This window comes from Phasianus colchicus, unplaced genomic scaffold (genome assembly GCF_987193195.1).
Source record: "Phasianus colchicus unplaced genomic scaffold, bPhaCol1.hap1.1 HAP1_SCAFFOLD_73, whole genome shotgun sequence".
NCBI classification, from domain to species: Eukaryota; Metazoa; Chordata; class Aves; order Galliformes; family Phasianidae; genus Phasianus; species Phasianus colchicus.
The window spans coordinates 209,607-232,690 of NW_028325246.1; the positions used below are offsets into that span (position 1 = coordinate 209,607).

At 53.7% G+C, this 23,084-nt stretch overlaps 1 protein-coding gene across 14 annotated transcripts; it reads left to right on the top strand.

Annotated features, from left to right (window-relative positions):
• The first annotated feature begins 9,104 nt into the window (after window positions 1–9,104).
• Window positions 9,105–21,695, top strand: LOC149911637 (uncharacterized). 14 transcript variants are annotated; one of them, XM_090133469.1, is made up of 16 exons: window positions 9,105–9,693; window positions 10,161–10,432; window positions 10,527–12,909; window positions 14,658–14,881; window positions 15,023–15,527; window positions 15,611–16,076; window positions 16,590–16,651; window positions 17,206–17,867; window positions 18,202–18,272; window positions 18,626–18,705; window positions 18,828–18,939; window positions 19,305–19,428; window positions 20,002–20,139; window positions 20,459–20,601; window positions 20,806–20,931; window positions 21,041–21,695. In XM_090133469.1, exons 8-16 carry the CDS (start codon window positions 17,562–17,564, stop codon window positions 21,159–21,161), a joined length of 1,221 nt encoding a protein of 406 aa, XP_089989595.1. In that variant the 5' UTR covers window positions 9,105–9,693; window positions 10,161–10,432; window positions 10,527–12,909; window positions 14,658–14,881; window positions 15,023–15,527; window positions 15,611–16,076; window positions 16,590–16,651; window positions 17,206–17,561; the 3' UTR covers window positions 21,162–21,695. The 14 variants fall into 14 exon arrangements, with proteins under 14 accessions (XP_089989595.1, XP_089989599.1, XP_089989598.1 ...); XM_090133473.1 differs by having other exon boundaries at window positions 10,323–10,432; XM_090133467.1 differs by lacking the exon at window positions 9,105–9,693 and having other exon boundaries at window positions 9,712–10,432; window positions 10,527–11,932; window positions 12,781–12,909.
• Window positions 21,696–23,084: the final 1,389 nt, after the last annotated feature.

Below are 23,084 nucleotides of genomic sequence, written 5' to 3' on the forward strand. Positions count from 1 at the left end.
ACAGGATGGCACAAGAGGGACGAGCCCAGCTCTAGTGCCACCTCCTTCAGGGCAGGATGGAAGATCCAGCACTGCCGCATGCAGCAGGAGGGTCACAATTCATAAGACACTTGACCAAGAGCATATTGTTCAAGTCCACTGTACACAATAAAAGTTTTTGTTCTGCACGAACAACAGAGTCTGTGTCTAATTGCCACAGGTAAACCTTAATCTGCTTTGCCCTCCTCAACCTGAATGAGGACCTCTGGATAGGATTTAAAAAGGGCATAGAGAGTTTTTACCAGTATTCCATAGTTGTATATCCATATGCAACACCACCTTGTCATCCCTAGGAAAGTCCGGAGCGCCTTTGCTGCTTGAGGTTCCACAGTCTGGCAAATCGCTTCCTTCCTTGTTGTTCTCTAGGGTTTGGAATCCAGCAGCAATTTCGTAACCCAAGGTTATTGTGGCCACGCCATCTGGGCTTTCTGTGGAGAAACTCAATAGCCATCAAGTCCGAGAAAGTTTAGTAGACTAATTGTCCTTGCTATGCATACCTTCTTTGTTGTGGTAGCTATCAGAAGGTCATCCATGTGCTGTGACAGGATTCCTTGTCCTGGGGCCGTACCCATTGCTCCAGTCTTTGGCAAGTTGGTTCCTGAAAAGAGTGGGACTTTGTTTGTTTGTTTGTTTGTTTTAACCTCTGGAAAAGTGCTGTGCATGTAAGTTGTGTTGCTCTTCCTGAATCAGTTTTCTCCCACTCAAAGGTAAACATGAGCTGATTCTCTGGACTCAATGGTGGACAAAAAATGGCATCTTCTAGGTCCAGAACGGCAAACCATGCCAATTCACCTGATAATTTTGGAAGCAGCGTGTTTGGGTATACTACCAATGGGTATAAATCCTACACTATCCTATTGATGGCCCTTAAATCTTGTGCTCACACTCCAGTAACAACCCGAATTTCTGAAAACTGTCAATTATTGGCTGGATTCCTTTCCCATCTCCGAATCTGAGGGGGTACAGTTTAATCCGAACCGGCCGAGCTCCCTGCTTTATTCCGATTGCTAGTGGTGCTGCATTCTTAGCTCTTCCTGGGGTCTCTACTACCCACACCCCAGGATAGACTTGATCACTTCCTTTGTCTGGGATCCTGGTCCCAGCAGGGGTAGCGATTAATGATAAACTAAGCACCTCCATTAACTGTTCTTCTTGTACCTTACATTCCAATTTTCCTTTCAACTTGATTTCAAGATTCCAGTTGTTCTAATAAATCTCACCCTAGTAAAGGCTTTGGTGAATTTGGCACCTACAAACATTTGTGTATCCCTACCTGTTTACCTACACTAAGTTAAGGGTTAAGAAAGTAAACTTCCTCACTTTTGCCAGTGTCTTCCCTTACGGTTACAAATTCACCACTCACTGGAGTATTTAACACCCAATTAGATGCTCCAGTTACTACAAATTCCACACTTTGCTGCAATTCCTTCCTCAGCTTAATCTTCTCTACCCTTGACTGTTACTGCATCTGTTACCAAATCCAGCGCCTCTTTTTGCACTAACTGCTTTCCCGTTCAATGGGGGCAGAACCTCCTGGGCCCTTCCAGCTCTCCCCTGTCAGCTCTTCCTGAGGAGATCTCTGGTCCTAGAGCCCTGCTCTCAGCTCCTCCCTTCCTAAGGCTTCCCGTGCTAACACTGGGATATCAAGTTTCCCAGGTCTCTGCAGATGAAGGCTATTCGCTCCCAGCATCTCATCTCCTGCCTTCGCAAAAACAATATTAACTGCTAAATGGTCATCGCCTTCCAACCACCATTGATTACAATTTTTAATTAAAGTTTTCTTGCTCACGGGGCCCCCAGGCTCTCCAGCAATATCTCAGGTGGAATTTGCCTGGGAACTTCCTTTCCCTGTGTTCCTCCATACTAAATTTCATTGATTCTTTATTGTTCCCCAAAGTCCACACCTTATAGCTAGTAAGTTACTGTGACCAAATACATACTCCTCTTTAAACCCCAGTCCACAACGCCAACCAAAATGCCAGTTTCCTCTATTCCACTGTAATTCCTGGACAGTACTACAGGTCAAGGCTCTGATAACAAATACAGGGTTAAACAAATATCCAACTAAACTCGATTCCCACGTTCACACCACTCACACCTTGGATCCAAAGGTTAGCATTCACACTAGATAGCAGCCGCTTATAAAGTCTCGTTGCTGGGTAATGGAGTCTGCCTACTTCCCCAGGGCACAGGAACACCAAATTCCCTGGGCACGAGCTATAACCAATGTCTCCCAGCAACAAGAGCACTTGTATTGTAAATGGAATTCCACAAGCAATAATTTTATAACAGAAACACTTATCAATCACAAAGATAACGACAATGAAAAACCAGTTTGGACATTTACTCGTTACATGATCCTACCAGGCCCCTTCCTGGCAGCTAACTGCAAATGCCCCCCAGCGCATTTTTGTTGTGATGATTTCTCCAAAGTATTACAAAGCTTACATTCCCGAGCGCATTATAGCCTCAATCTCAGGGTGCCTTGCAAGATTTCACCTCAGAGATACCTCCCCAAGTGGGACCCTGCTCTCAAGGGTTGTGCTCCCACACCGATCTGCATCACACAGCCTATAGCTGTGGATCCACCCTCTGGGGGAGCACCCTCGCTCCTTCACCCAAATGGAGGACATCTCCTTAAGACATACGGGTCCCTGTACCTGTAATGTACCTGGTGCATACCAGGGCTTTCTCTGCCCCACAGTGGATGATGTGTGGGCCTCGAGAGTTATAGCATAGCCAGCCCTCGTACAACAGAGAGCTTAACCATGCTCATGCCTTGCAGAGAAGACCGAATTGAGAAAGCAGGATAGGAAGTTGTTAGCAATAGAAGTCACTCGCTCAGTGAGGAGAAACGTGCCAGCAGGCAACATCTGCCTCTAGCGGCCCTTCCAGCGTTCCCTTCTGTGCGCTTAGCGCCGGGCTGACGGCTCACCTGGGGTCGTGCAAACCCCTCCCGAGGCTTTTCTTCAGGCTGTCCCGGCAGCTGCAGGTGCCTTTAGCGCACACCAGCTCCGGCACTGGGCTGTGTAATAGACGCTGAAAAGCCGACAGCCTGCGGGCTGACTGGAGCACACGTTGTGAACGCGGCCGAGCAGCACGTCAGTAAAGCGCAGCCCGGGCTGCCCGGTGCAAAGGGCGCACGCTGCTGAGAACGCCCCCTGGAAGTGAGCGCAGGGTGCGTGCTGAGCTGGATGGGGAGCAGCGCCCCCTGGTGGGGGACGAGGGAAATGCAGCCGCCGAGGTCCAGCCCAGTCCCCAAGTGTGGGGAAAGCGCATTTCTGGAACGTAGGTCTCACCCTATATGACTACATGACCCACATGACTATGAGCTACTTTATGGCTCCTTTTGTATACCAGAGGCTTCCTCCCGCTTTGAGAATGGATTTGGCCTAGGTGAGGCTAAGACGTGTATTACAGTGTTAGGTGAGGGAGCTGTAGAGCTAGGGACAAAATAACGTGGCATGACGCACGTGAAATGATTTGCCTTAGGGCATTTCATCATTGATGACAGTCCCAAAAGCCCACCAAACAATCTCTCCTCCTCAAAATTAAGACACTTGCACTTATGCCTTTGCAGGACAGATCTTTCCAGGTACAATCCCTTCCTGGTTTTGTGCAATTATCATCAGCCTCTGTTTTCAAAAGACAGGTGCCTGTGACAGATAGGTGAATATCTCCAGGAACCAAACTGAAACAATAGAAGCTAGGCACTTAATAAAAAATAATCCCTCACAAAGCCCACCTAAATTGTTCAGTATCTAAATATTTTACAAATCTGGGTCATGGATCCCTAAGTTCATTTGGGGAGATGCCTATGTGGTCACCCTCACAGCGGTATGTGTCCCTTTTTAAAGCTGGTGGGGCAGGAAGCCTCCTCTGCATCTCCCAGCATCTCTGGCCTTTGGTTATTACTAAAAGGTTTCTCTTTAGCTCCTGTTTCATCTTCCATCATCACAAAACAGCTGCTGTAAGGTCTTCTGCCCATTTGGCCTCTGACTAATCACATCTATCCTGATGTCTGATAGAGAGACCTCTTTGCGGTCTAATGGGAGCAGTGAGGGATTCAACAAAGGACCTTCCTTCCACTTTTAGAAAGAACTTTCATCAAAACGTAACTAAGCTAAGAAAACAGCTAGAGAACTGCTTACCATCTCCTTCAATCATGACTGCAGTGGAAACAAAACAGCTGAAGAGGAAGGAGAAACAAAGTTTTCAAGCAATGATTTTATTGACGGTAATTTCTCAAATGTATCTCAATAGCTTTCCTGTTTTATTTAAAATGAAATAAAAGGAGAATGATGGCAAGTCTGATTTGGGTTTCCAATTGAATCTTGTGTCATCTAATTACAAATGTCTTCATGATATTAAAAATGAAAATATTTCTTTACATCTGCTCCACCCTCTACAAATATGGTTTTGTTTTGCTGCTTCCCTAATCCTGAACATCTGAGCATTTGAAATCCAGCAATGAAGAGTCACATACGCATTTTTAGTAAACATCCAGCTGAACATCTGTACATCCACTCAACACACAACTCTTCCCTGGTGTATGTTCTTGCTCTATCCTGACTGCAATACTGTTGCTAATCATGTCATGGCATTTATTGTCTGCAGGGATGCCAGCATACTTCAATCACCTGCCCTTCATCGCTGACAAATTTAGGATCCACCTGCAAATTTGCAGAACTCCCAAATGTAATCCTCCTTTATTTATCCAAGCAGAGATGTGTACACAACACCTTGCACCTGGCTTCCAAAGAATAAAGGTCTATCCATTATGGTGCTGGACTGCACAGTCAAGGGAGTCTGGAGGGAAACGGTACAACTACATATACCTCTTCTTTAAATGCTAGGTGCTGTCCTCTGACAAATTTAGTCTTTGTTAGTCTTCAGCAACCGGATGAAAGAGCTGCTTGATGCAGCTTATCTTAACACACAGTCATCTTAGAATTGCAGCTGTAAGGAAGACCACGCCATTCAAAAGCTTTGTGTTAAACCACTACTCCTGAGTGGCAAGTCGTCTTTATGTTCTTTGGGAAAACTGGGTGTCATTAGCTGCTCCCATTTAAACATCTGTAAAAGCTTGAAACAGCTCAACATAAGCAACAGTAAGCTTGAAGAGCAACTAGATTCTGATTAGCCCAGCTATCCTGAAAATAAGAATTACAACTATTGTTTTGTACTTTTAGATCACTAAAATAACATTCCTTTTACTGTCTTCAACATTTCAACCCAAAAGTTACAAAAAAAATGCACTGAAGTGCATTGAAGTGCAGTGAAGTCCCCCCTGGTGGGGGACGAGGGAAATGCAGCCGCCGAGGCATTCTTGGTGCAACGAGGGACCGGGGCTTGTTCAGCTTGGAGAAGAGAAGGCTCCGGGAGACCTCCCAGGCCTTGAAGGAAACGTATAAACTGTATAAACTGGAGGGGGAACAGATGTTTACAAGGGTGGATAATGACAGGATAATGGGGAATGGTTTTAAATTGAGACAGGGGAGATTTAGTTTAGATATCAGGGGGAAGTTTTGCATTCAGACGGTGGTGAGGCATTTTAAAAGGTAGCCCATAGAGGACGTGGATGCCCCATCCTTTGGGGCATTCGAGGCCAGGCTGGACGTGGCTCAGGGCAGCCTGGTCTGGTGGACAGTGTCCCTGCACATGGCAGGGGGTTGAAACTAGATGGTCATTGTGGTCCTTTTCAACCCTCCTTTATCCCCTCTTATCCCCCCTTGGAATCATGCAGAAGGATCTGCATGAGACATCCTAGAGAGGTTTGGGGGCTCTAGGGGGCTCTTCTGGACTCAACCAGAAGAGTCTGGAGATATCCCAGAGGGACCTTGGGATGTCCAGGGAGTCCCCGGGTTGGTCCTGTGGCACCATGGAAGGATCTGGAAGTTCCCACTATGGGCCCAAGAGCTCTGAGGAGTCCCTGGGCTGATCTGGAAATGGCCCAGCAGGGTCTGGTAGGGTCCAGGGAGTTCTCATGTGGGTCTGAGTAGTCCTGGAGTCATCCAGAAGGGTCTGGGGATGTCCCAGAGGAGTCCTGGGGTGTCCAGTGGGTGCTCATGCGAATCTGGGGGGTCTGGCCATCCGTCTCATCATCTGCTGTAACATGACCACAGCACTTTCATCAGTGGTTTGGACTCACAGCGACAAGACGCACTTTGTCAACTGTGTCACCAAGGAATCATAAGAATTGGAATCGTTGGAACTGGTTAATATGGACTGCTGTTTATACTTCTAAAGAACCCATCCTTGTTCAGTGTATTAATTTTAGTTTAGCTACTTTTAGGATTGTTTTTGAACCGTGCTTCTTTTTCTCTTAATAGCGAAGGGGGAGATGTGGGATAAAGAAAGTCATTATCTTGCTAATGAGTAAAGAAACTTAGCAGTAACTTGAGCCAGATGTAAACACACACGAGGCTCCTGCTTCCTACATGTAAGTTGCTGTTGCACGGGTATAAAAGGTTGTAAGCATCTTCAGTAAAGGTCCTTCATCCTTCCTTCTGCACCAGCAAGGGAGTCTGAGCCTCTCCGCACCAGCAAGGGAGCTCGGAGCCCTCTTGCCAACAAAGAGGAGAGGAGAGGAGAGGAGAGGAGAGGAGAGGAGAGGAGAGGAGAGGAGAGGAGAGGAGAGGAGAGGAGAGGAGAGGAGAGGAGAGGAGAGGAGAGGAGAGGAGAGGAGAGGAGAGGAGAGGAGGAGAGAAAAGATTGAGCAGAACAAAGGAAAAAGGGAAGAGAGAAGCTTGTAAGGGGGAGAAGAGTGATGAACAAGAGGGGAGAAGAAAGAGGGCAGAACAGAAGAGAGGATACAGGTAAGAAGAGCAGATCTAAAAAGATCCTTTTTCGGAGCAGGACACCATCACTCTGATCAGAGTGCTGTTGGCTGTTCCCAGGCCCTAGAAAGCAAAGCAGCCACGTGCACAGAACGTGCTGGAGAATCACTGACAGACACAAAGGTCTCAGTGCCCAGTCTTGTGCAGGAGCATTTACCTGCTCTTAATTACAGCAATTTTGCATTAATGGAGCGATCCATTAGCAGCTAGTGTGGAGGAGGCCCAGGGCAGACCTTATTGCTCTCTATAACTACCTGAAGTGAGGTTGTCGTGAGCTGGGTGTTGGCCTCTCCTCTCATGTAACTGGTGACAGAACTAGAGGGAATGGCTTCAAGCTGCACCAGGGGAGATTTACGCTGGACGTTAGGAAATACTACTTCTCTCAAAGAGTGGTCAGGCAGTGGAATGGGCTGCCCACGGAGGTGGTGGAGTCACCGACCCTGGAGGTGTTCAAGGAACGTTTGGATTTCGTGTTGAGGGATATGGTTTAGTGAGAACTATTGGTAATAGGTGGACGGTTGGACTGGATGATCTTACAGGTCTTCTCTAACCTTGGTGTTTCTGTGATCTTCTGTGATCTTCCCAGTCCCCAGTCCTGCCCTGTGCTGGTGCTCTGCAACAAACAGCAGTCCAACACACTGTGTCCCTGCAGAATCACAGAATCGCTCACGTTGGAAAAGACCTTCAAGAGCATCGAGTCCAACCATGACCTGAGCAAAGTACCCCAACTCTAACAACCCTCCTCTAAATCATGTCCTGGAGCACCACATCCAAACAGTTTTTAAACATGTTTGGGGATGGTGACTCAACCACCACCCCAGGGAGCCCATTCCAGTGCTCAACAACCCTTACTGTATAGAAGTTTGTCCTGATATCCAACCTAAACTTACCCCATGCCTGTGCGTTCTGTGCAACCCCACAGATGTGACAATGCGGACTGGCTTCTGCACTGGCTTCTCAAAGGAAACGGTGTCAGGAGGAAGCAGCTGATCCTGCCACTCACGCTGCTATTCTGGGAGTCCCTCCCCAGGACTCCCACAGCTTCCCCTTCCCAGCCCCGCTCAGCTCCTCGCGGGCTGCAGACGCTGCTGAGGCTCTCGCACTCCACGGCCGTCATCTTCTTCTCGTGCTGCCGGACCGCTCTCTGCAGGGCTGCGCTGAGTTCCTGCCGCTGCAGCCAGAACCGCAGCTCCCGTGCTGACGGATGGAGGAGCTTCGTGCCGGCACCCACAGCACGTGGTCCCCGGGCTGCCGGTGGCACGGCAGGATGCTCCCCTCCCTGTCTCCCATCGCCCCTCAGCTACGCCATCCGCCTATAATCTGCCTAAGGATTCCAAAGACCCTGCAGAGGGCTCCGGTCAGGCCGATCGACGGCTGATGCCAACGGCACGAGGTTCAACACCACCACGCGCCGGGTCCCGCACTTTGGTCACAACGACCCCAGGCATCGCTGCGGGCTTGGGGCAGAGCGGCCGGAAGGCCGCGTGGAGGAAAAGGATCCGGAGCTGCGGGCCGACGCTCGGCTGAACGCGAGCCAGCAGCGCCCTGCGCAGGCGGCCGAGAAGCCGGCCGAGCATCAGCAGCAGCAGCAGCCGCTGATCGCCCCGCGCTCAGCCCCGCCCCGCACAGCGCCGGCCTCGGGCCGGCACCGCGACCGCCGCCTGCAGCGGGACGCCAAGGTGCCCCGGAGCCGCTCGTCTCCAGCGGGTTCCCCACGCCACCGCCGGGCCGCGCCGCCCGCCCGGACGCCCCGCTCCCCCACCTGCCGGCGGCCGCCAGCCCGCGCTCGCCGCTCTCCAGCAAGGCCCGCACGGAGCGGGGCGGGGCGGGGCGGGGCGGGGCGGGCCCGGCCTCGCTGAGGTCCCCCACGTCCCCGCCCTCCTCCCGCAGCCGCAGCCGAGGCCCCGGAAGCGGAGCGGGCGCACGACGGCAGGCATCGCGAGGGCAGCCGGGCTGGGGCCACGGGGACGCGCGCGGTGATGTCGCAATGACGGCGCGCCCGCGGACGGAAAGGACCCCGCGCGGAGCGCCCGCCCCGTTCGGCGCACCGACCAATGGCAGAGCGGAGGAGGCGGGGCCGAGCGCGGGCTCTCCGCCAATGGCGGCTGCGGACGCGGGGCCGCCGCCATGGTGATGCCGATGGCGCCGGCGGGATGGAGGAGCCGCGGGGCTCCGTGCGGGGAAAGCGGAGCTCCGCCGCTCCGCTGCCCCGCCGCCGCTCTCGGGGACGCCGCGCGGTCGGGGGAAGGCGGCGCGGGGGCACCGCCGCCGGCCCCGTCCGTCCCCCGTCAGAATCCGGCTGTCCTCGGAGGGGGAACCGAGCCGTCCTCCGTCGTTGCGGCGAGGCGCTGCCGGGCTGCGAGAAGCGGCGGCTGACCGCGAGAGGCGGGACCCGCCCGGTGTCCGGGAGCGGCTCCTGGCTGAGCCGGGCAGCCCCGGAAGAGAGGGAGCGATCGCGCGGATCGAGGCGCGTTCGAGCCCGGCACGGAGTCCGGCCCAGCGGAGTCCGCTTCTCGCTCGGCTCCAGTCATCGGCAGCGCTGTGCTGAGCTGCTGCCCCGCAGCTGCAGTCTCCAAGCGCCGTTTTCCATCTGATGCCGTGGAGACGGCGCGCCCTCCCTCATTGCAGCGCGTAAAGCCGCCCCCCCGGCGACAGCGCATGCGTGATGGCGTCCCCGTGGCGACAGCGCCTCAGCGCGTGCGCCGCGCCGTCCCCGCTGAGTGACGTCACCAGCCCCGCGACCCGAGGAGGAGGCGGCCGTGCGGAAGTGGGGCGGCGCACCCCGGGGCTCCGAGCGCCGCCTCAGCTTCTACAGGTGGGTGTTCGGGGGGGGCACCGGGGCGGGGCCGGGGTTAAGGGGGCTGGGGGCCACGTGCCGCTCTGCGTTGGCCCCGCGGGGTCTCTGTGGCGCTCGGGGCTTCCGCTCGGCGGGGGCAGCTGCCCTGTGTCTCCCCGCCTCCCCCGCCCCGTGTATTTCACTGCCCTCCTGCCCTCCCCCCGCCACTGGTCGCCCACAACCTCCCCCGTCGCTCTGTGTGACCCCCGGGGTTGCGCCTCCCCTCCCCTTTTTCCCCCTTCCAGTTCCCCCATTCTGATCACTGTAGTCCTCTTCATCATCATCAAATCATCAAATCACCAAGGTTGGAAAAGACCTTCAAGATCATCCAGTCCAACCATCCACCTACCACCAATATTTCCCCACTAAACCATGTCCCTCAGTACGACATCTAAATGTTTTCTGAACACCTCCTGGGAAGGTGACTCCACCATCTCTTTGGGCAGCCCATTTCAGCATCTAACCACACCTTTGAAGAAGAAATTTTTCCTAATGTCCAATCTGAATCTTCCTGGCACAACTTGAGGCCATAAACACACAACCTGCTGTTAATACTTTTCCTAATGCCCTGACAATACTGAATGAGAAACACATCAACCTCCTGCTAGATATCTCCGAATCAAGTCAGTAGAACAACAGAGAAAGTAGGAGATGCTAACATCTGAGAAAAAATACTGAGAAGGGGAAGTAAAACAAGAAGAAGGCAATGAAGTGGCAGGTGGGTTGTCCCTCCATACCTCTGCTGGTCCTTCACTGAAATTCTTTTCTGAGGGCAGGGCTTTCTTCTCACTGCAATTTCTTGCTTCCTGCAGCCCTTCCCTAAGGCAACAGACACATTCCTGCCAGCTGCATTAATAACTTCCACCTTGTGACACTGAAAACAGTGGGGAACTGTTTAAGAGCATCCTGTCTTGTACAGATACATACAGAAGCAGCAATTACAGTAACAAGAGGAATAATAACGACAAGAAAAAGCACAAGGTGGAAAAAGTCTGTGAAGAAAGTGTGGGCGAAAGCATTTTTTCAGGTTCCTTGCACGAAATATTCCCAAGCAACAGACACTGTGAAGTGGGAGAAATCCAGAACTTCTACAGCATTTTGTCTGAATGCCCTCACAAAGAGAAAGGAGCGGGCTTCAAGACAGGTATCAGGATTTGGCCAATAATAAAACATACCGTTAGTTTTAAATGTGTTCCTTAACCCATTGTGTTACTTTGGCTCTCTCTGAAGGGTTGAAAACTAAGTGCTTTTTTCTCTGCTTGTAATCCATTTCCTGTGGGTTGTTACCACCTATCTGTCTGGCAGGAACTACCCAGTTACCCCGTTGATCAAACCTTACCTTTGGATGTCATCCAAAATTACTTAACAGAAAAGAATCCAACTGGCATATCTACTATGAGGAGAATGAGCAACATTTCCTTGAAGAATTTACTCAAAGTAGGCGTGCGTATTATGTGCCAAGAAAAGAAGGAAATTTGATGCTAGCATCAGTTGATGAACATTAGCATATATTCTTTATATGGTACATGCTGAAGGCAATGCTGGAAAAAAAAATATGAAGAAAAATCATTGTTTTAAGGTCTTCCTGCCTCAATTTAGGGAAAGAAAATGGCAAGTTCTTCAATGGAAAGGCTTTTTTGTTGTTTTGTTTGTTTGTTTGTTTGTTTTCCATGAAGAATGGAAGTACTTCAAGAGATGGGGGTTTTGTTGTCAATGTCTAAACAAAACATTTGCATTGAATTCAAAATCTGTATGTTTCAGCGTGTCCAACACAGCCAAAATATTTTGCTTAGAGAAGGCAGGCATGTGTTACTATTTTCAATGCGTTTCATGTTTAAAAAAAAAAAAAAAAAAAAAAGTCAATAATGAAGCATTCACTCTGTTGATCCAGTTCTCACTGAGTCATTAAGGGCAGGGAACAGAAGAGACAGAAGGATATGAGACATCTTTGAACGCAGCGTATACAGCGGACTACTGAGAAATTCAAACCCAAACGTCTAGACTAAGTGGAAAAACTTGAAGGAAAAGAAAATAAAAACAACACACAAAAACACAACTTGGAACGAAGTCAAAAAACCAGGATGAAATGAAACAAACTCCATCTCCCCTCATGGAGATGTTCTGATGCAGTTTGGCAGACCAGCTATATGCTCACTTCCTGCTCCCAGGCCAGCTGTGAAGATTGCTCTCTGAATTATGGACTCACAGAATCGTTAAGGTAGGAAAAGGCCATGAATATCATCTGGTTCAACCGTAGACCTCTGGAAGGTTTCCTCCCAGACCACCACCCCCTTCCTTCAGGGGACAGGTGCCATGGTTTATTTTAGTGGGCAGCACCTCCTCAACTTAAGTTCCCTTGCCTTCAGTTCTCTTGCCCCTCTGCAAACACAGCAGCATGCCCCTAAAAATAAACAAACAAATAAATAAATAATCCTGTGGTTTTGACACCTGTCCTCAAATTCCATGTCTGCTTTGACAGAATTACATGTTTTTAGAGGAGTACTTGGCCTGTGATTTTCAGTTAGTTCTGTCAAGCAGTGCACAGACCTTGGTCTCTGTAAAATGGGGCTCTCAGATAGGGTGAGCAAAGCTCACATGAGGGGAAATCACTAAGGGCAGGCTTGTCAGCAGGTTTGAATCTATCCCCTGAACAAAAAGAAGTGAAAAAACAAATTTGGCATCTTGGAGCCCAAACTGGCAGGCCTGATCTGAAATGACATTCCAGTTTTCATTAGCTAGTAGGAGCTGATTTCTTTCCTCCTTATCCAACACGACCTTGAAACATACCTTAAGCTTAAGTAGGTTGTTGTAGTCTTCAGGGGCCTATACTAGCTTTCCACTAATGGAAACTAAGTTTTGAACTCCAGGGGATGAAATGAGGTGAACAAAATTGTCTATCTATCTAGTCACAGCTGTAAGATTTAGGGCATATGAAATAAAAAATGGGGCAAAAGGGACACCAAGAACCGGTTTGAACTTTAAGGTAGTAGAATATGTACAGGGCTGGAGCTGAAGAAGTAGCTTAAATAAGAGTCTTGTTTCTTGTTTTTGGCTTTTGTGGTTCAGCAGGGTGCAAGGATGACAAATATTTAATAGCAGACCACTTCTGCCACAAAGCATGGCCATGGCTACAGAGGCTGGATGATGTCAAAGGATACAGAACAGCAGTCGTGTGATTATCCAGTGCATCACGTGGTAAGTAGGGGAGCTAACATGACTCTGACACCAATTCTTAGTCTACAGGCTTTTGTAGGATGGTATTCCTTAGCAGTATCTTTCACCTGGGGGTAAAGGGAGGGAGACCAAACATCCTCGGACAACCACATGCAATTTCTCACCATCATCAAAAAAGTAACCTGCTGTCAGTCATCTGGCTTGCTCCCTTCTGAGGTTACAACCCTTCAACAAAAGCAATTCAACAACAGACCACTCATAAACTCCCGGTCAACAAAAATAGTTCTTTTTTCTATTGCTGGAAGAGCTGCAGCAGTTTCAGTCTCCCGATGAGCTATACCACTGCAGCACTTCTTTGGGCTTGAGTTAGTGGTGCACCACTTTAACTTAGTAGGCTTAATAAAATACAGAAGGTACTTCACCTTTTTACTGAGAGGGAGGGCAGGAGAGGCAAAAATTGCTACTTTTTGCAAACTACCCTCAGTTTGCAGTATCCCAATGCTCTGTATGAAAGCCTAAAACCACAAAGAAAATGACTATATCTTTAAATATTAGCAATGCAATTTCCTTTCTTCTATTCTTGTGAATTCCAACTGCTTTCCTGATGTTTGCACTTACCAAGTAGACAACCCAGTGATTACTTTCTGTGATCAAACCTGGCAGCTGTGAACTCAAAAGGGCAGGCTGGAACGAAAGCAACACAGCAATGCTGGAGAAAAGAACAGCGTGGCTTCACGTGGTGATGGAGCTTTGTTTCCTATCTCCTCTGAAATTCTGCTCTTTCACATACCCTGCTGTTGTACAGCAAGAGGAAAAAAACAATCAGTGAAAGGGTTGAGTTTGTAGGAGACATGAGCTCCACTTGAAGAGCCATGAGACGTTGGCTGGTATGCTGGTTCAAGGGTATGCTGGTAACTCGTAAACTGAGAAGCCTCCAAGTAAACACTCAGTGTGTCAATAAAAGGCTTGGTGGAGGGCAGAGAAATGTGCTGCTCCTTAAGGCGTGGTGCCCCCATGAACGGATGCACACGGTGTCCATCTCTGCTCTGCATTTAACGCAGGGCCCATGTCCCAGCCCACGTCCCAGCCACGGATCGCGTCCCGACCCATGCCTCGAAGGACTACATCGCAGTGCTCGCCCTATACGCGGGACCAGCTGCTGAGCCCAGATCCCCCAGCGGGGGCAAGGGGCTGCTCAGTAGGGCTGCCCTTTATGCTCTCACCCCCTCGGGCCCCTCCTGCGAGTCTAGGGGGCGCCGAGCTCGAAGGTCGCTCGATGAGGGCCGGGGGTCGCCGGTCCGGTCCGGTCCGGTCCGGGGCAACGGAGAAGGGCCGTCCGCACACCCCGGGAGCTCCCCGACAGCCCGAGCGGCCGCAAACAGGGTTAAGGCCGAGGCGATTTGCGCGTAATCCCCGGCACGGCCCGGGGAAAGGGGCGCGGTGCCGGGTAGGGGCGGTGAAGGGGGAGGGCAGCTCGGCTAGACCCCCGGGAGCCGGGGGAGGGAGCGGAGCCGGTGGGGAGGGAGGACGGGGCCCGGAGGGGGCCGGGGGGAGAAAAGGGAGGAGCGGCAGGGGGTGGAGGGAAGGAAGAGCGGCGTGGGGAAGCGCTACGCGCCCGAGCGGCGGAGGGAGGGAGGGAGAGGAGGAGGCGGCGGTGGAACGCGCTCGGCTCCCTGGGCCGAAGGTGCCCACCCCTCCCCTCTGTGCCTCCCCCGTTTTGACCCCCAGGGTCCACCTGTCTGCCCCCCCCCCCCCCCCCCCGGTCCCAGCACCGGATGCCAGCACCGGGACAACCGCCTGTCCCGAAGTCCACACTGTCACTGTAACCATGGAATCTGGGGCCGTACCAACCCGTTTACCTCGAGAGCCCCATCAGCGTCCTACAGCTCCTGGAGCCTGGTGTCGCTGTCACCCTGGCTGTCCATGACTGTCCCAAGCTGTCCCCCCTGCCATGGTGGCACAACTGCAGCGCGGTGCCATCCTCATTGAAGAGGTGACGAGGAGGGGTACAGGGAGGGGGGCTGGGGACAGTTGGGGGACACGTGGGGTGTGACATGGGGTTGGTGGTGTCACCATCGTTGGGTATCACCTTCACTGGATGCCATTGGGTGTCATCGAGTGTCACTGTCTTCAGGTAACACCGTGACACAGGGTGACCTCGATGTGGAACAGCCGTGATGCAGTGTCCCCATCCCTGGCTGTCACTGTTGTTACCGTCATCCGGTGTCGCCATCACTCGTGTGTCACCATCCCTTGGATGACATTATTCCCTGTGCTGTGATCACCACACAGAGGTAGGCACTGGTGGCCCCGCGTTGTCACCGTGCTGTCTCTGAGCCTCTTGCTGTCCTTTGTCACCCCTCCAGGCCTGCCTACAGCCGGACTCAGTGACACTGGAGCCCTCTGGTGCCCATCATTGCCTGCCACGAGGACGGGGACACACACGGTGGTGAACTCTGTGCCACCACCAGAGGAGACCACATGTGACATCAGCGTGGCACAGCCGTGATGCAGTGTCATCATCGTTGTGCGTCGCCAGCAGCTCACCAGCTTCAGCCTGTATGACACGTGGCAAGTTCTCGTGCCATTTGCCGAGTAAACCACGGTGACTGTCAATAATGATATTTCAACCTCGTGAGGTGTGTGTGTGCCTGTGAACGCACAGGTTTTTGTTTATTAAGCAGACGTGAAACAACTTCTCTTACTAAGCCATTAAAGTTAGGCTTGCGTTCTTTCATAACAGAATTCAGTAAGTTAACTGGAACTCCTCCTGGAAGAGGAGATCTCCTCTCCATGCCAGTGACCCAACAGAGCTCCAGGTGACCCGGGCTGATGTCACAGTGCGATGCGCTGCATCACAAGGAGATCTTCCACAGGGCAGCATCAGTGCCAGCACTTCCCTGCAAGGCCTGGGCGCTGCTGCAGCACTGCTCAGGGGCTCTGTCCTTCTGCGGTCAGGAGTTGGCTCAGGGGCAGCAAGGCTGCACTGGGTGACCTTTGTTGACACGTGGAGGAGCAGGGGCACTTTGCGGAGAATTGTTGGTTGGTTGAGGAGCCTTGTTTGTGGAGGGCATCCTTAGTTCTGAGCTGAGGGCTGTCGGCCAGCGACATGGAAGGCTGTTGGACTGTGAGCCTCAGCTCGGAGCTGGTCTACACGTTCCCAACGCTGCTGGAACTCTCTACCAAAGGTAAGGCTTTCCGGACTCCCTTCCCAAGGCATCGCACGGGGCTGTTAGCTGTCCAAAGCCTCAGCTCCTGCTCTCTGTGCTTGGCTGGGCATGGCTGGGGGCTGCTGCAAGAGCCCTGCCCAAGGGTCCAGCTCTTCTGGGGACCACGTGGCAGCCAGGTCCCAATAGTAGAGCTGCCCAGAGCCCCCAGGTTCCTTTAGGCATGCTCAGTCCCCTGTGATAGGGCAGTCCAAGACCAGGTTTCCCTGGGAGAACACACCTACAGGTGTTTCCGTAGGTTCCTGCTCTGGGAGGAAAGGCATCCTGTGTCCCACAGGCTTCCTATGTCCCCGTTTCCCCTCGGGGCCCTGAATAAGGCTGAAATCAGAGCAAAGCCCAGCTCCGCTAGCCATGGCGGTGCTTTTCTGGGGTGTGTGCGTGTGCCTGTATCGATCACTGTCTGTGTGAGGAGCTTGCCAAGCAGTTGTGAAGAGGCTGTCCTGGAGCATGACATGTCTTTTCTTTCCTTTGCAGAGATTGTGGCGGTCTGGGATGCCGTGTCTGATTACATCCTGGAACAGATGAAGCTGGACAAGGTGGGCTGGTATGCTGGTGTCCCTTGCCCTGGAGAGAGGTTCAGTCCCGCCAAGAGTGTGGGCCTCACAGAGCAGTCCCTCCCTGAGCACCACACTGAGCAGCACGCTGAGCCCAAGCCGGGTGCCCAGAGCAGCCTGTTGGCCAACTGGGAGGGAAACCCAAGGCCAGAGCTGCCCTGAGCAAACGTTTGGCACACGCAGGGGCTTTGCTCTGCCCTGTGATCAGAACGGGGAGAGCCAAGGGAGAAATGGGTGGGGGATTTTTTCTGGCCCTATGCCAAGGATGTCCTTGGGAATAAGTCCCAGGCTTAAGCCCTGTGCTGTAAATGCCCGGGCTCTTCTCTAGCCAAAGGATGTTGGGAAATACTATGCGAAGGTGACTGTCTTGCAGGGATCACAGATTTTTCCAAAGCTTTCCGGAGAGCCCCATCTCACCCTGCTGTCCATCAGGAGTGGGGAGGGCGGAGAGCAGTGACCCCATGCTCTTGATGTTTGTGGCTTTTGCCGCCCCTAAAGTACACACTCGTCAGCCTTTCTGTCTTTTCCCCGTGCAGGGAGTCCTGGTTCCGGGGCTTGGGGTCTTTGCTGGGGTCTGAGAGCAATTCCACAGCAAAGAAGAGGCAGTTTCGGTGCTAAGGCCTGTCTTCCAGCTGGACATCGGGGTGCTGTGGCTGCAGGACCTCCAGTCTCCCAACGACATCATCCCTGGTGAGAAGGCAGCAGCCACCTTCCCCTTCCTGTCCCACGTCTGGCTGGGTGTGTTATCCCTGCTCTCTGGAAATGGCCGGGAGCAGCAGAGAATTGTCTGCAAAGCTCGGGGTACAGCGTGAGTTCGTCCCGAAGGAACCACAGCTCAAGAGCTGTTTCTCCGAAAGACCTTTTCTATGGGATTTGGTCACGATCATGTTGCATGGGAATGTGGCTTGCTGTGGCAGTGAGGCTGTGCCTTCTCCTTGCAGACGATGTCAAGATTGAGTCGCTCAACTACCGGCAGCTCTCGCGAGCCTCCGGCGTCCCGCTGAACGTGGTGCTGCGCTGCGTGCGAGAGAGTGTGCTCTTATACTGTCACCTCCTGAGGAACAGGGAGCCCGTCTCATTTGTCTTTAAGAACATTGGCGTTATGACGTGCCAAGACGACTTCCTCCTCATGAGGTTCTTCTGCAGCTGCATTGCAACGCTGGAAAGCAATGCCACCGTCCTTTCTCTGTTCCGCACTGTAAGTTGAGGAGGTTTTGAGGGTGCGCCATCAGATCACTGCTGGCCAGCCTGGATGTGGCAGGCCAGTCCAATGCTTGTCCCCACGGCTTTCTCCACTGGCAAAGAGATTTCCTGGATCTCTGCCCCTGCAGAAAGCCTGGCAGTGCTCTTGCACAGCCTCTCTATTTGGCCATCCTGCTCCTTCAGAGCAGAACAAAGCTCTGATGTTCACGGAAGAGGCTTTGGTGGAGAGCAGCTTTCTCTTGGCATGGGAGCCAGGCTTGCTTCCTGTCAAGAAGAGCCATGAAAAAATGGCCTTGGCAAGCCTCCAGCAGGTCTGTGTCCCTTTGCAGAGATTTTGGACAGAAGATTCTGCTGACTTCGGGCCAGAGACCACCGCCCATGGGATCCGGGTGTTCCCGAGGTGAGCGCATTTCCTCTGCAGCACTTAGCTGGCCAGGAGACAGGCTTATTTCCCACCTCCTCCTCTGAGACGTGCCCTGCTGGGTCTCCGTGCTCGGCATCCAGTCGGGTAGAAATCCTGGAAAGTCTGGCTCCTGGGAATCATGGTTGTGTTACTGGTGCCCAAGCTGTCCCGATTCTCATCAGAGAGAATGGACTGCACGTGCAGAGGAATTTGGGCTACGTGTGCTGGTTTGGCGTGGCCAGGAAGGAAAAGGATGCCACGCTTTGCATAGCACATAGATAAATACTGCCAACCAACTGTGTGGGGTAGGAAGTCATCCTTCTTCAAGGGTTGTCACTCTTTGTTTCCAGGTTTCAGCTCACTGTGGAAAAGAGCAGAGCAGAGGTTGCCGCGGAAAAGAAAGCTGCAGTAGAGCGGAAGATGAGTAGAGGTGAGGGAACGGGTCCCAGCTGTAGGGAGGTGGGCCCTGTCCCGTGCCGGGTGACCGGATCCAGGTTCACGTGCTGTGTCCGTGGGGCTGCTCTGAAGAACTTCTTTCTGTCTTGGTTCCAGGGGGCTCTGCCGGCAGGCTGCTGCAGAGGCGGAAGACACTTCCCCCCTCCATGCTGCTGCAGCGCAAGCCAAGCTCAAGGCAGCAAGACGTGGTGAAGGAGCCTTCTGCCAGGTGAGAGCCTTGGGTGAAAAGAAGAAGGAGATGCGTGTGCTCGTGTAGGAGTAGCCTCCCCTTTGGAGCTGCCAGCTCTCAGCACCCAGAAAGGCTCCTGACACACGTGTCCCAGTGGGAGCCGTTCTCTCCAGGGATGGCAAGCACGCGGCACAATTGCTCAAGGCAGACACACCAGCTTCATGTTCCACCCTGGCCCCCGATCCCTGGGGGAGCTGAATGCTGATCCCCATTGATGGCAGAAGCTCTTCTCCCTTCAGGGGTCTCTCCGCACTGCACCGGAGCCCATCTTTACGGCTGTGGGAGCACGGGGGGAGACCGAGGTGCCCTGGGCTCCTGCAGACTCCTCTTGTGTCTGTTTGCAGCGCGCTCCCGCCATGTGCAGGCAGCTCCCGCGGGACGAAGACAGCGGGACAGAAGGAAGCATCTACTCCTGCCCAGACCAGCACTGCACTCCCTGCCACAGAGGAGTCTAAGAGGGTGCTGCAGGTACCGGCCCTGCCTTGCTACGGGGACTGTGCTGCTTGAGACTGCACAAATGACAGAATGGTAGAATCATAGAGAAGTTTGGGTTGGAAGGGGCCACTCAGACCACCTAGTTCCAATCCCCTGCTGTAGGCAGGGACACCTGTCTCTAGACCAGGTTGCTCTAAGCCTGACCCAGCCTGGCCTTGAGTGCTTCCACAGGGAGGGAAGCAAAAGCCTCTGTGTGTGCAGTGACCTGGAGCACAGCCCTTGGGGTGCCATCATTTCACATTTCTACCCGCTCCTTCAGCTCCTCTTCAGTAGATGGAGGGTGCTGCACACCTTCCCTATCTTTTCTCGCCTCCTGGCCTGCCACCTGCCACAGCACTCTGATTTTGAGCAGGGGCCATGAGAGTGGAATACGACCTCTGAGCCACGTTTGCTACAAGTTGCGGATCCTGTCCTGCCTTTAGGGCCCCTGGTCTTTCAGGGACAAAACAGTGCTGACCGGCTGCCAGAGGCGAGGAGCAGGAGCGTGGAGCTGAAGGAAAGTCCCAGGGGCTGAGGCTGATCCTGTATGCTGCTGTGTCTCTGCAGGAGCTCCGGGAAGTGTCTGCATTTTGGAAAGAAGTAGACCGCACGTGGCCCATGCACCAGCAGCAAGTAGAGCAAGCACGGGCAGAAAGGGCGGTGTGGGAAGGCTGGAGCGTAGGGGCGGACCAGCGTCCACCCCAGGTACTGTCAGGGATCGAGCCTGCTGGCAACAGCCGCCATCCTCTGAGCCAGGCTGCGAGCTCAGCAGGACTGAGGGGGTGGGGAGTGGGACAGGCGCCGTGCAGCATGGCAGGGGCTGGCCTGCTCCTCCCTGGGAGGAGAGCTTGGCACCTCACAGGGAGAGCCCTGCAGGGAGAAGGGAAGGGCGGCGGGCAGCCGTGGGCTGGCAGGGCCAAGTCTCCTGCTTGCCGAGGCCTGCTGCAGGGCCCTTGACAGAGGGCTTCTGAGAAACAGCCCCGTGCTCCCAGCCACTTTGCTGACAGCGTCTCCTCTTTGGCAGCTGATGGCCAGGCAGAGCATGCGTGCTCCGCATCCTCCAGCCCAGCCCAGGGGACAGCAAGTGGAGAGGAGGTGGAGGAAGGATGTGGATCCTCTGCCGGGAAGTAAAATGGGAACAGCGACCAAGCTGGCACTGCATGCTGAGTAAGTGTGTGCGGGCTCTGCTGGCTGCCTGAGGCACTCGGGCAGCTGTGACCCTGCAGCTCGGGGACAGGCACGGCCCGGCCAAAAACTCTGGCGGGGTGCAAGGGTGGGGACACGCGGCAGCACGGGGATGCTGGGCTGGGTGAGGGGAGAGGCAGGGGGGCTCAGCAGAGCCCAAGGGATGACTTTCTCCTCCTGCTGCAGCCTCCTTTCCCCACGAGTGGCTCAGGTGCTCCAAAGGTTGGAGCCGCACCTCCATCAGCAAGAGGCTTTTGCCAGCACAGCGGAAAGAAACCGGCAGAAGCTGGAGCTGAAGCGGCAGCTCCCCTGGTAAGCTCCACAGGCAGCAGATCCTGAGAGCCGGGCTGGAGCCCAGCCTGCACTACTTGCCTGCGCTCAGCCCGTAACGCTCCGTGCGCTGTTCTTTTCACCTCCGTAGTGCTCGATGCTCGCGTCGCTCCAGAGGGGAAGGTGCAGCCAACGGTGGTGACCGCGGTGGAGCTCTCGGCAAGGGGGCTGGGAAGCTGTCCAGATTTCCACCTGTGAATGGAAGATCGTAGAATCAAAGACTCATTGAATGGCCTAGGTTGAAAAGGGCATTGAAGGTCGTCTAGTTTCAACCCACCTGCTATGTGCGGGGTCGCCGACCACCAGACCGGGCTGCCCAGAGCCATATCCAGCCTGGCCTAGAACGCCTCCAGGGATGGGGCATCCCCCACCTCTCGGCAAGCTGTTCCAGCACGTCACCACCCTCCGCGGGAAGAACTGCTAACATCTAACCAAATTCTGCCCCCCCTTCCACAGTTTAAAACCATTCCCCCTTGTCCTGTCACTATCCAGCCTCGTCAACGGCCGTTCCCCCTCCACTTTATATCCTCCCTTCAAGAATTGGCCACAATGAGGTCTCCCCGGAGCCTTCTCCTCACCAAACTAAGCAAGCCCAGTTCCCTCCACCTTTCTCAATAGGAGAGGTGCTCCAGCCCTCTGATCATCTTAGTGGCCCTCCTCTGGATTCGATCCAAAGCTCTGCGTCTTTCTTGTACTGGGGCCCCAGCCCTGGACGCAGTACTCCCAATAAAAATAAATTGGCCTTATTTCCAGTCGGTCTGCTGGTGTCGTGTCTGTTGCCATCAACTAATGTGATGGAGCCGTGCTTTGAGAGAGGAGTTTGGGTGGCAACAAGAGCTGCTCCCAAGGCCCGGTAGGCCCATGCTCTCCAAGAGCGGATTCCCAGGACGGCAGCCATCTCTGCTGGCCGTGCACACTTCCTGTGCAGAAGAATTGATGTGTCCCCTCGTATCCCCATAGCTCCCTCCCAGCAACAGAAATTCCGTGGGAGAACCGCAGGGGAGCTCTGTGGGGACGAGGAGCAGGCAGGGGCACAGGGAACATGAGGGCTTCTGAAAGGCCTCTCCTTTCCCCAGAGGGCTTGTGAGCACTCCTGCCTGCAGCTGGGAACTGTATTGCCAGGAGCTCTGCAAAGGTGGATTTGCTTGTAACTGTAGGCAGGGAGTTTCAAACCAACACTGCCGTCCACAAGGGGAACATTTACATTCTCTGTCTGACAGCACTGAGACAAAGATTTGAGCTGGCAGTCTGAAGGCCACATTAAGCTTGACTGGAACAGCTGTACAGTGAGAAACCATTTGCCTTTTCACGGGGAACACAGCTGGAAGGGAAATCCAGAACAGGGGAAAGGAAGGCAGATGGTTGCCAGGCAGAGCTCTGAGCGCAAGGAGATCTTGGAGTGGATGCTCCTGGAAGAGATGCTCAGACACATGCGAGATGAGGACGCGATCCAAGACAGCCAGCACAGCTTCACCAAGGGCAGATCGTGCCTGAGCCATTTGGTGGCCTTCTACATTGGGAGTGCCGGCACTGGTGGTCCAAGGAGGGGCAACTGATGTCATGCACCTGGGCTTGTGTGATGCCTTTGACATGGTCCCGCCCCATATCCTTATCTCTAATTGGAGAGAGATGGATTTGAGGAGCAGCCTCTCGAGTGGATAGAGAATTGGCTGGATGGTGGAAGCCCGAGGGTTGTTGTCAGTGGCTCCACATCCCGGCGGAGGCCGGTCACCAGCGCTGTCCCCCAGGGGTCCATCTGGGGGCACACTAACACTACTCGATAGCCTAATGGGGTGTGACTGATCAGCCCCGCCCCGCTGCCGGTACTGCTGGCTCTGCCCTCGCCCCGTTGCCGGCTCGTTAACGGGAGCCCCCGCACTTACCGCTCACCGACAGCGATCGCAACCCTCCTTGCGGTGTAGTCCCGCGTACGGGCGGCTTACGGTTTCTCCTCGCTGAAACAGCCCGCCTGATCCTCACAGCCCGACTCCTCCTCTCCGTCTGTGGTGGGCAGCGACGCGAGGCTGCCCTCCCAGAGGCTTCTTCTCGGCGGGGGCGCGGATGCAGAGCCGTTGCCCTGGCGACGTCCCCGCCGCGTCAGCCGCTCTCGCCAGAGCTGCCCGGCCGCTCTGTTG

Excerpts from the sequence above, each read along its gene's own strand:
- LOC149911637 (XM_090133469.1), top strand. The coding sequence starts at position 17,562 with ATGGGAATGTGGCTTGCTGTGGCAGTGAGGCTGTGCCTTCTCCTTGCA. Across the intron at positions 20,140-20,458 it reads CGGACCAGCGTCCACCCCAG|CTGATGGCCAGGCAGAGCAT; the intron begins GTACTGTCAGGG and ends CCTCTTTGGCAG. Across the intron at positions 20,932-21,040 it reads CTGAAGCGGCAGCTCCCCTG|TGCTCGATGCTCGCGTCGCT; the intron begins GTAAGCTCCACA and ends TCACCTCCGTAG.